Genomic DNA, 12769 nt, shown 5'->3' on the forward strand with positions numbered 1-12769 from the left:
GCCGGCTCCAGCCACTGCATGTTGGTTTTGGGGAGTGCATCAAGCATGGCTGCCACAAGCTTCCAGTCGAACTGCAGCTGGTGGTCATAAAGTACGGAAACCATCATTTGAGCGCTGCGTCACTGGACAGTGGGCATTATGTCGGCAGCCTGCAGCGTGCAGTGTCTTAGAGTACAATCTCAGGCTCATTCAAGCATAGTGGCTTTGAGTGACTGTTTGCCTTCGCAGTCTGCGATGAAGCAGCCTTGATTGTGGATCGCAGCCTTGCGGCTGATGATTCACAATTTGAGGACGAGTGCATTGCTTCCAACGCCAGTGTTGCTGTCTGCAAAGGGGTCTCCTTAGATCAAACTGTCACGAAAGCTCATGCTGACAGAAATGTTATTTCGGACAAGGAGGGTGAGCAACACTGCCGTGCCTGTTTGCATATTTTCTGAGGTGGTACGGAGCATCGACAGCGTCTGATGCTTCTTGCACAGGTGGCTGCCCTGTAACAGAAACAGTTGTGGAGCAGCCTTAAAAGAGCATATCAAAAACTCACTGGCTTCATATGAGCAGAAAGATGTTTGATTTCTTCAAAGGTACTGCTCAAAGCAAAAATCTACACTGCTTTAGTTTGTTCAGTTTTGAAGCACCTCTGCTACTGAAGTGAGACGAATGGAATGTGAGGATAAACTGTAGTTGGTTTGTAGCTACGTGGAGGGTTAACTGGGCATGTTTATTTGTTATTTATGCATTGATAAGAACATTGGCCATTGGAAGGCGGGTGCACAGGCTGTGCTGAGATTTCGCAAGCCAGTCCAAAATAGTGCACATGGAAAAAACAGTTGAGTGTAGTGCATAGACCAACACAAATACAAACAGCAAAACACCTTCACTTTGGCTGTTCATCTTTCAGTGGGAAGGGGGGGAGTTGTTGAGGTCCTGCAAACTTTAACCTGCTTTGGGTTTGCAAACTGCAAAAGAAAACCTTAGCAGTCAAAGGCTTGGGACACCTGTGCTGCACAACTCAAGTCTGCTATGCCTCCTGGTTCTGTGCTTAACAAGTGTTGAACTCCTCGTCCAGCTTTGTAGAAATCTGCCGTCTAGACTTTTTTTTTTCACTCTCACTTGAAATGTTTTTGCTATACAAACAATTTTTCTCCATTTCCACTGTGAAATCGTGGTGTAAAAGTTCCAAGGAGGCTAAGCTTTCTGGCACAGTGGTAGCGTTGTGCAGGAAAGCCAACTGGAAGCCCGTTGATTGCGGCACCTAACTTTGTATTGTTGTTTCAGTGAACTGCAGCAACTCGCTGATCGAGGAGAGCCACCACTTCTGCCTGCTGGGCCCTGATCAAGTGAGCTTTGTTAGGTTCCTTTCAGTTTTGGCTACACAATAGTGTTTGCTTTGGACAGTCTTCAGTGAGGATTTCTTTTAGGGGTCTTGAAGATCGTATTTATTTGCAGCTCCATTTTTAAAGACAAATCAAATTTCTGCCTATCAAGGGTGATTTCAGAAGAAACACAATGCCAGCCGCCTGCACTCCGTACTTTCGGTGGCAGCGTATCGGCGCTAGCGCTAGCTCCCCTCGTCCATTGTGGCACCACCTAGGAGCTGTAATAGCTGACCTGTGCAGCCTCTCGCTTGCACCCGTCACACAGACACCATATCGCGACGGTATCGCAAAAATGAATTGCTTGCTTTGTGCCATCAGCGAGCGGCATCCTCCATTTTATCATTTTTCTTTCTATTTGCTGCTGATTTAAAGATAGACTCACCTTAGTGCACACTCAGGCGTAATCATATCGCTTACGCTATCGTCTCGGCAGCCCACGGGTGCGTTAAGCCTACCTTGGTCTTGGCGCGGTTCTCACAATAATTTGCTGCCAGACACGCAGAAAAGCGTATTCCGTGAGCTTTCTAATACTGCTTGTTCTTTCTTTCAGTTATCGAGACATATTTACTTCAGTTTTACACCGCGTGGGGCTTTTGCCGGTCCTTGCATGAGTGAGTACATGAGCCGCTGCACTGTGATGAGAGTGCCGAGCAGATGACCCACGACACCCAGCCAATCAGATTGCGCCTTGCGGTCACGTGCATTCATGCCAATGGGGCAGTAAATTCCGTCTTTTTTTCTGCCCCAGTTTTACTCAAAACCAGTGGAAGAAATGAAGTTGTTCTGGTGGGGAATTGAAAACGAAAAGACACACTTTCAAATGAGGCCAAGGTGGATGCCATAGTGCATGTAGAACCCGAGAGGTGAGTCGTTAAAAAATGATATTTTGGGTCGAATCATGACCAATTTTAACGGCTGTCAATGCTATAAATTGATATCATGGCTCAAATACGTACTCCAGGGTGTAGATATTTGGCTGACCGGTAGAAAAGTAGCTCTACTCTGAAAATGGCGCTTTTGAAAAATCTTTTTTTTGTCCGAATTTTGAGATTTTAAGACCCGCGTCTCGCCTTAGGGCTTTATAAATTCAAGTATAATAAAATTGAAGAAGCGATGAAATCATGAATGGTGAACGCATGAAGTTTTTCCTCTGAAAAAAACATTCTAAAGGTGTCTTCTAGCACAGACATAAGCTTGCCATCCATGGTTTCAGCAGCATAATGCGCTTGAAAGTTTCACTACGTTTCTGACAATGCCGATCCACAAGGAAAACTCACAACGTACCTTCAAGATGATAAATACAACGTGCACACACAGCCTATACCGTGTTGCGCTGTGGATGTTGTCTAACAGGCAACATTTACAGCTAGGGGTGTGCAAATACTCGAATATTCAAATACGAATCGAATATTACCTCTGCGAATTATTCGATTCGCGAATCGAATACCTACCATTTGAATATTCGAGGGGAGAGTCCGAACGTTCCCTGGCTTTGCAAAAGTGAGAGACGTTGGCGCAGCAAATTTCATCCAAATGGTGCTTTTGACAAGTGTCCCTTGCAGAGGCCATAAATTTTACCCCGCTTCATGGTGTAATCTGCGATTGCATTGATAAGATCTTTTTTTCGAGCTGTTGCCGTCGGCTCTGGCAGCCATTTTGAATCGTGCGACCGGTTGTTTACATGTTAGGGCAGCTCCCGGTTAGGCGATCGCCGCTACTTTTGTTGTTTTGACAGCGCTTCCATTAATTTGAAATGAAAAGTGATTCTGGCTGTTCTTGATGCAGTTGGTGTATGGTTACTGCGTGGTTACTTGTTTTTTAGACCACAGCGGATAGCGCAGGCTTGTCTACCGCGACTGGACTGCAGTGCGAGCTTTCTTTCCACTACGTATTGTTCATGCTTCATGCTCCCCACGTGCTTACGATAAAGTCTCTCATCGTGGTCCGTGATTGTGGTTGTGCTGTGTCTTCACGTCATATTGTTCATGCCTACAAAGTGCTCGCTTCTGAGTTACACGAGGCGCTGTATAGTCGTTGCCTGTGATTGCAGTACAGCAACATCTGTGCAAGTTGGGGTTGTGTTTTTTTTTTGTTTTTTCCCCCAAGTGCGTATCATGCCCGCTCCGGATTCCTGGAGTACCGCCGATGCGAGTTGAAAAGTGGGCTCTCTGGGTTTGAAAAGAACTTCATGTCTCCTGAACATGCGAACTACCTTCTGCTTTTGCACAGAAGCATATGAAAAATCGAGGCTTGTAAAAAAATATATTTCATATTCAATTCAATATCCGGCTTTTCTTTTTTTTTTTTTTTTTTTTTTTTCGAATTTGATTCAACATTCGATTTGAAAGTTACTATTCGGCGTTCGCACACCCCTTTTTACAGCACAACACGCTCGGCTGAGAGGTGAACACAACACCGACAACGCACGTGACAACCCTTCCAAGCCGCTCCCCTCTCTAGTGCAGCGCCCCTAACGGACTGTTAAAATTTTCCTCGCGTTTCATGCAGCACCCAAGCATGGCGCGCATACAGTGCCCCTTCCAGACACCATAGTCGCGATTCGGCCCGTATCCCGACGCATGCTTTCTTGTCGGCAGGTTACCATCTAGATGAGCAATTTTGATAATGGTAAATGTTTGTACTGTGCGCACTGTGCAATAGTGACATGATGTATGAGTAGATTAAATTGAAAATGGGGTTGTCCCACCTAGCCAAGTGCATGCGCGTCACAGAACAGTGTTACCAGCTGTTACCAGCCCCTTCGTTGCAACTTATTGCGCATGATACAAATCGCCCTGGAGCCGATTTTTTTTTTTGCAAAAAATGAAGCAGTAACATAACAAAATAAACGTTTACAGCTGCGGTACACGATCGGCACCTCAGCCCTGGTCATCAGTGAATGATGGCAAGCTGCAAACAGCATAAAAATTGAAGCTACTTTCTGGCTTTGCTTTAGTTCAGTTTTTCTGCGAAGTGCCATTCGTATACAGAGGATTTCATAATTTTCCCATCAACTGATTTGAGCAAACTTGGTATGCTTGTGTTGAGTGAAAAGCAAGCTACATTCTAAAGCATTTCTTTTTTTCACATGCTCAATAGCCAAAACTGTCACTTGTAGTAAAACTCCAACTGCGATTTTCTCAGCATCATCTTTTTTTGCCTATGTGCCTAACCTTACAAACGTTTTCAGTTTTTTTTTTCAAAGGATTTTTGTATTGATTTTTGTATTATAACGTTCAATTTGGGATGAAATGAACTGCATGCTGATGCTATTTTAATTGGCTCTATGTGCCTAAAATAAGTGTTATGAGTCATAATATAAGCTCGTTAAGTTTTCTGAAAACTGTACTTGGCATAATTAGACTAATTTTATCCAATCAACTATCTTTACAGGAATATAAATAGCATCAAGACGTATGGCAGGTCCTAAGGTACACATTCACACCATTTATTTTGAAAAAGTTTGAATAAAAAGCCCCTTAACGGCCTGTAAGAAATTGCTTAATTCGGCTCTAGTATTTTCTTTATTACACAAAAAATAATTATGCCACTTGAAAACTAATTACATATTTGAAATGAGGAAGACAAAACACATATGCACAGTGATTTTCGTTATAACAGACCAATTAATAAAAAAGTTCATTTTAAGACCAGTGTCTCCGGTACGGCGGAAAAACGGCCGATTTTAAGGGCTTCCACAAAACGTTTTTTTTTCTCTTGAGCTACTGGTCACACATAGCCTTGCTATGCATGAAATTGCAGCTTATAGATTGCTCTTCCAAACCCAAAGCAGCAGTTTTGATAAAGGTACAATTACTTACAGTTTATTCGTCAAGTAATCAGAAAAAAGCCCCCAAGAAAAGTATACGAAAAACACAAATCGACACTTTTACCGAGACAAAAAATTATTTCAGGTATTTTAAAATATACAAATTGTTTCTACGTTCCTTGGCTATGATGCAATATATAAATCAACAGTGTACACCAAGTTTTGGATTTGTGAGGGCCCGTCAACCTAGCGCAACTGACGGCTGTGCCACGCCGCGAGGGCACTCAAGGGTGAGCGAGTCTCTGTAAAATGTGCATCCAAGTACCGTACTTACGCGATTCTAACGCGCACTTTTTTTCCGGAAAAATAGGTCGAAAAATCACATGCGCGTTAGGATCGGATACGAAACCGAAACAGCAAAAATTTCGTCCCATCCATCGCCATCGCCAAGTCAAGATGGCGCTAAAGCTTTTAGCAACGATTTTTCGCACGCAGGAAGCATAGGCGCCTAGGCTTTTCCATCGGCGTTCACACAAATCGTCAAATCGTTCCACTTGCGCGCTTGATAACAGCAATGGCAGCAGCGGCTCTCACGCGTTCAAAACGAGCAGTCGGCTGAAGCGTGCGCCTCTGGAGAAGCTCGCGGGATGGGCGTGTGAGGCGTGGGCCACGATCCCGTCGACCATGGTTGAACGTTAGTTCCGAAGTGTGGCATCGAGAACGTGCTTGACAGCACCGAGGACGAGATGTTTCGGTCAGCGGAGAGCGACGAGGAGTGAGATGAGTGAGATTACTTCGGGAAATAAATCACCCATTTCTCTCGCATTCGTTTTTCTTGCTCACACAGTTCCGTGCGCGTTACAATCGGAGGTGCAAGTTTTTTCGGTTTTTTGTCAGGAAAATCGGGTGCGCGTTAGAATCGGGTAATTACGGTATACTCTTTTGTGTCCTCGCACAAAATCTTAATCAGTTCGGTGGTAAAAAACAAGAAAAAAAATCGAGCGCTCTCGACAAGCGTCGCACCTGAACCCTGCAGCGCTAATCTGACACGAGCGCAAGGTTATCTTGAAGGTGATAGCGCGATACGGCGCGGTGCATTTGGCAGAATATCCCGGCCGTACGTTCTCGAGACCCTAAACACAAAATCAAAACCGCTGTCGTCAGATAAGAAGCACGTTTTGTTTATCAATACAGCGCGGAGTCACAACGAAATTACCTGCCAGCGCTTGTTGAAGTGCGAGGCACCTGAACCGGAGCTTCGTCGTCTTAACTGAAATCTGAAGATCCCACATCATTGCTTGACCCCTCACTGCTGCTGGAATCAGAAAAATCGACAGCAGGAGCTGCCGAAGTGCTTGCTACAGCAGTCCGACTGTGCGGAGCGCGGCGCTAACCCGACGCCATTTTTCCTCCTCCTCCCCTCCCCCTTCGGTTCAGATTTCTCTTGCTACGCTGCCACCATGAGACACATAAACAAACGAATCCGAAATTGAAAGAGAAGTTTGATTGATTGATTGATTGATTGTGGGGTTTAACGCGCCGACGCAACGCAGGCGATCAGGCGCGCCGTAGTGGAGGGCTCCGGATTAATTTTGACCACCTGGGGATCTTTAAAGTGCGCCGAAATCTCGTACACACGGGCGTTTTTGCTTTTCGCCTCCATCAGAAAAGCGGCCGCCGCAGCCGGGAATCGAACCCGCGACCTCGTGCTGAAAGAGAAGTTTCCAATGAACACACCAGATGGCGATAGTTGTCTGTAGAGCGCGGGTTTCAGATTTTGCGGTAGATTTAAAATCATCGGACTCCGGCTTCTGATTGCCTATGGCGCCGTCGTGAAAGAGTTAAGCAAGGTTTTCTTTTTCTCATTGTTCCGGTTCCTTGACGTCTCCAAATTTTGGGCTGTTCTCAGGAACAGGGCTACTCATGTCATGCCTGTGAGGTTATCAGGGGTACATTGCTGCTGCGGTAATCCCTGTTGTGCACCGTGCACCAAAATGTTGTGCACCGTGCGCATCATTTTGGGGTGTTTTCTTTTCAAATTGTTTTGAAGTAGCCGCAAAAATTTGAAATTTGCAAATTGTTTACGTGTGTCTCATTTATAAATAGTTTTAAATTTATGTTTGCAAGAATATCTAATTGTATGCATTTTGATACGCTTCAATGTGGGCTAAACATTTATTTGGGGGGGAAAAACATGCGGTCCTAGATGGTCAACTTCTTGCGACAAGCAAAGGGTTAGAGGTAATGGGCTGCCAGTGTACAACGGTGGCAATGCGCCCTCACAAACGTGTGTCCACTCTGTAGCCGTTTGCCTCGTTGGAGCACTGTGCAGGTTGTGGGTGCTCGGGGGGCATTGTTTGATGGGAGGCTGTGGTCTCTGTAGCGTGCTTTTCAGTGCTCTCATTGAAGGCCAACTGCAGGGAGAGTTTTGACCCCTTGAAGGCTGTGTTTTTGTTTTGTATAGGCTGCCTAAACAGTCTCTGCGAGATGAAAAAGATGGCTGCTGAAATACGCGTATGCACGCCGCAAGCGACCAGCGAAAATCAGCTATTTTGAAACCGAGAATCTGAGGTGAGCAGCCATTATAGCCAGGCTGAAGTGGCATTGCAGCTGGCGAGCGAGTGGCGGGCCGGCAGTCAGCTCAGGAGCAAACCTGCATGCAAGCATGTGGCAGCAAAGGTGGGGAGCGCTCACAGCAGAGCTCGACTGCTTCTCCAGCTGCCTGGCTGGCCAGAGGATGAAGCAACCGGCCGGCTGGCATGTCACATGCGCTTCGGGGCAGTTTGCGCGAACCGTCGGCAGGTGCAGCGGCTAGCACTTGGGTTCCTGTTGGTTTGTACGTATTGTACTTTTGAAATACATTTGGTCGGGTGGGAATCTCAGAGCAGTTGGCCATTAAGTGTGCAATGAGGGCAGAAAGGGTAGTGTGGCTTTGCTGAAGGGTCAGACCTCTGCACTCTTAGGACAGAAGCGTCCTTCTGGGGAATGGAAATCCTGGTTGAGTAGAGACGCGGCCGCTCTTTGTCTGACTGAGCCGGGGTGCGGGGATTGTCCTTGCAGTACCTGCGCTACCAGCGCTTTGCGGCCGAGGAGTGGGTGCTGAAAGCTGGCGGGGTGCTGTGCCCGCGGCCCGGCTGTGGCCAGGGCCTGCTGCCGGAGCAGGACTGCAACCGGGTCACCTGCGACCTGGGATGCGGGGTGAGACACTTTCTTGTCCTCCAATCCCTTCTGCTAAGGGGGGCAGTCCTCGCAGGGAACTAGGGGAGTGGGTTTGTATCGGTCTGAGTGCACCGGTGACATCCCTTCCATTCCAACTCCATCCCTCAATTCCGCTCCTTTTTAACTCCTCAGGACGTAAAAACCTGGGCCATGCCTACTGCTGGAGTGGCTTGGCAATTTCATCACATTCGGTTAATTCCACCGTGTGGAGTGCTTCCAGCCAATGTACCCCGATCCTGACAAAAATAACAAGACAGGAGAGAAAGGTTACAAAAACAGCAGCGATAAGTTCACACCACTTCTGGACTTCTCTACTTGCATTGTCGTTTGGATGTACACAGAAGATTTAAAACTTTGTTTCGACTGAAGTAACCTAGGCATGTGCCAATGCCATTTGAATAATGCGTTATACAGTATGCACTTTGATCAGAGTTTCAGTATTTGCGAAGTTTAAAGCATTTGACATTAACGAATTGGAAATGTTAGGCCGCTTTTTTTTTCCCTGAAAGGCCGCTTTTTTTCCCTGATGCTGCCATTTTCCCTGAAAATGGCAGCATCGCCCCCAGCTATGGCCCCTTAAGTGGCTACTGGCTTTTCTAGTAATGGCTACTATACTTTCTTTTCTGGGTGGCGCTAGCTGCGCGCCACTTCCCTCAATCTCACTTGGAAATTGGGGCGTGTTTCAAAATCCTCGAATCCAAGCCGACCCTGGAGTTTGATATATCAGTATTTCAAAAAAACTATCGGCTTAGATTCAAATAAATACGGTATTTGGGATGCGTTCCCTGACCGAGCAAACTGTAAGCAGGCTTTCTGTTTTCTTTCATGGTATCGGCCTTGTAGCTCTTTCATGCACAGGTGCTCAGTCGCTAAACGTAAGCTAAGCAAAGCCATATGCCCATGCTTAGATGCTTATGCACTGGTGCTTAAATACGATCAAACACTGTGTGAAATTTCATTAAACACAGCTACACCAGAAGAGGAACTGCCTCTTATTACAGTTGAACCTCGTTATAAGAGACATGGATGTAAGAGACAAATGGGTATAAGAGACACTATTCACCCACATGGTTGGCTGCGCTATCTTTCCCATTAAATTGACCTTCCTTATAACAGACATCGGCTGTAGAAGACAGTTGGTTATAAGGGACAAGTCATCCCTGAACTTTAATCAATAGTCTCTCTTGTAACAGACATTTTAACTTTAGATGCAGTGCCACCAGTCACTAATAGCAGTTACTTCCATTGTGGAAACACAGGTGGACGACGGACGCCTGCAGTCGCTATTTATTATAACTTCAGCAACCACACAATGGTTCAGTCAGCTATGAAATGACGATGAGAAGCCCTGCCAATGGAAGTGCAATTTACAGAAGTGGTTGAAGCTTACTGCCATCCGTTGGAGCGCGACCGCACATGCGGGCTCTCCTACTCGCTAGCTCCCAATCAAGAAGCATCGCAGATGTTGAGCCCTGCAAGCGTAATGAATAGCCTGAGCACACAGCGGAAGAAGCTGTGCGCTCTGGCTATTCATCAGGCTTGGGATCTCAACATCTACGACTCATCTTCCACAAACAGTGAAAGGAAAAAAAGCTTGTAGAATCGGTTGTAAAAAACAGTGCAAATACAGTCATGAGGCAAACAAAGATTCAGAACTGTTTCATAAATTCTGGGGGCCAAACATAAATTAGCATGGATCTTTTGCAACATGCTGTAGCGCTCTTCTGAGCTTATTTTAGTTATACGGTGCCCACATTGAACTAGGGTCTGATTAGTAAGTGAAAACATGGTTCCCTGCTTATGAGAGACATCTCGTATAAGAGACAGAAACTGCTCCCCGGTACGTGTCTCTTATAAAGGGGTTCAACTGTATTGTTTCCTTTGGCTGGTGCTCCCCTGGAGCTGTAGTGTTATACTTCCGCTGCCAGCATGCTATTGCGGTTCAAAGGTCACACTGTGTTGTGCTGGAGAGGGGATCATTAGAGGTGAGAGCATACTACTGCACTGATGTACCTCTGGGCACCCTGCATAGCAGGCATATTTGCTATATAAGGTTGCATCCCAGACTCTTCAAAAAGCAGAGTGAATATTCAAATACTTAGGACAAAAACACAATTTATTCACTTAAAAAAAAAAGTGGGCAACAGTGTAGCCTGCTTTATGGCAAGGAGCCACGCACTACTTGCCACGAATTCTATGCACCAATGATGAATGTTGAGCCTTCCACTTTTTTTTTCCAATGATCGGCATTCTGAGTTCTCACATCCATGAGCCGCTTGTGCAGCGCTTTTCCCCGTCTTCACACTCCAGTGTTCGGACACTGTACGTGCCAGAAGGGGCTCATCGTGCTTCTGGGTACTCTGTACACGCTAGTGATGCTGGACCTTTCTATCTTTTCAGCAAGATGACTACCGTAAAAACCCGCGTATAGTTCGGACCCGCATATAGTCCGAGGTGTAATTCGGGAATAGCAAACGTGAGAAAAAACGTTTTCACGCGAATATAGTTTGAGGAAAACAGAAAAATGCATTTATTTACACACTTGATTATTCGTCGTCCTCGTCTGAAGCACTCTCTTCCAAAGCTCCCTTGTTGGAAATGTCCTCCCACAGCACCTCATCCTCTGTGCCATCAAGCGCGTTTGAGATGGAGGCCACAAAAAGGCCTGAAAGGCCACAAGCAGCTCTTCGTAGCTATTTGGCAGCTTCTGCGAGACCGACGTACCCAAATGTAGGGAGAACCCAGCGCGACGCATGAAGTGAGACACCCAATGCTTGCTTGCCTTGAAGTCCGCCCACTGAATGCCTTTGTCTCGAGTGATCTCCCTTGCCTTTGCTTGCAGCAGCTCAATGTTCACAGCGAGATGTGCAGCTCGTTGCTCCCGAACAAAGTCTGTCAGTTCCCGTTCCACATCGGAAAACGCTCCATTTTTTGGTCTCCGGAAACTTTTTCTCTGGCCGCTGCATGCAAAAGGGGCTTCCTTCTGCTTCCTCCAACCGCGAATGCTCCGCTCGTTCACGCCAAACTGCTGCTCCGCAGCACAGTTGCCGATGGTTTTGGCAACATAAATAACTTTTCTTTTAAAGGCAGTCGAGTACTGCCTGCGTGGTCCTGACATGGCGTAAAATCACAGAAGTAAAATCGTGGCCATCGTGATGTGCGCCAAGTGATTGCAATGGCCACAGTCCACTGTTGCATGCCTGTACCTGTAGGTCTCTAGGACTAACGCCACCAACGCCACTAACACTACCTAACGCAGAAGCACGCAGACACCTGATGATGATGATAGCACCGCTCAATTCCGAAACCGAAACCAAGACTGTGAATTCGGGACAAAAATTTTTGGGATCCGCATATAGTACGGGGCCGAAATTTTGCATCTTAAAATTTAGAAAAAAACCCCGAGCTCTACGCGGGTTTTTATGGTAATCCCAAATGTCCTTGTTAGTGCCAATGACGTGCACTTCATGCTTGTCACCACCTCACATGGCACACAACCGCACTGAGTTGGCGAAATTGAGACACTGCTGGGGGTTGCAAGTGGTTACCACAACGGTGCAACTTGTCAGGCAAGCTAAAACCTCTGCCGGTTTATGCAGCTGGGGCGAAGGGGCACGCACAGGGCCACGGATGTGCGCTCGCAAACGCCTTCCGCACCACCACTGCGACTGCAGTGCATTGTGGGAAAGCTCATTGCCGTCTCAGATGTTCAGCGTTGCGTTATTGAAACTTTCAAATACTGAAGCGAAAATGGAATAGCATTATATGAAAACTTGGAATATTGAAATATTTTCAAAGTATTTCAAAGTTTGAAAGCATGAACAGTGCATTTACATGTGTTATAGAGCCACTCACATAATAACCCCCCCTGAACTCTTTCGATATTGAAATATTTTCAAAGTATTTCAAAGTTTGAAAGCATGAACAGTGCATTTACATGTGTTATAGAGCCACTCACATAATAACCCCCCCTGAACTCTTTCGCTACCGCGCCTATCAAAATCGATCAATTTGATCGATACTTTTGGGAGCGCCTTTTCATAGCGTTCCATGCGTTTCTCGAACAAGTAAAGCTGTTCGGAGTTAGATCAGAAAATGGCCTTTCAAAATCAGTTTTGTTTTCATTTTTGCAACGGAAACGTGATTTTTGACACGCTTTTGAATCACCTGGGTGTGGAAAAGGGGCGTGGTCATCGCGCGTCACGGCTACCAACGAAGAATGCGTGCAACTCGTAATTACTCTGCACCAGCGCTTGTTTTTTGCTATCAGGGCGTGAATGGGGAACTAGCAAACGATTTTCAATCGTCAGGTTCGCGCTCTGACAATAATAATCCCAGAAATCAGCTGAAAATGTCAAGCAGTGCCTGGTTGCAAAGCTACTTTATGATTTTAGGCAGTTTTATT

At 46.1% G+C, this 12769-nt stretch overlaps 1 protein-coding gene across 2 annotated transcripts in view; it reads left to right on the forward strand.

Annotated features, from left to right (window-relative positions):
- Positions 1 to 12769, forward strand: part of LOC144175323 (E3 ubiquitin-protein ligase parkin-like) — a 96338-nt gene that overhangs the window by 51142 nt on the left and 32427 nt on the right. For both annotated transcript variants that reach the window (XM_077704413.1, XM_077704407.1), the window contains exons 6-7: positions 1276 to 1337; positions 8206 to 8343. In XM_077704413.1, coding sequence (XP_077560539.1) covers positions 1276 to 1337; positions 8206 to 8343 — 200 coding nt within the window. The remainder of the gene's footprint in view (positions 1 to 1275; positions 1338 to 8205; positions 8344 to 12769) is intronic.

The sequence above is a fragment of the Haemaphysalis longicornis genome, unplaced genomic scaffold (assembly GCF_048455015.1).
Source record: "Haemaphysalis longicornis isolate Haplotype H1 unplaced genomic scaffold, Haemaphysalis longicornis Haplotype H1 scaffold_1, whole genome shotgun sequence".
NCBI lineage: Eukaryota > Metazoa > Arthropoda > Arachnida > Ixodida > Ixodidae > Haemaphysalis > Haemaphysalis longicornis.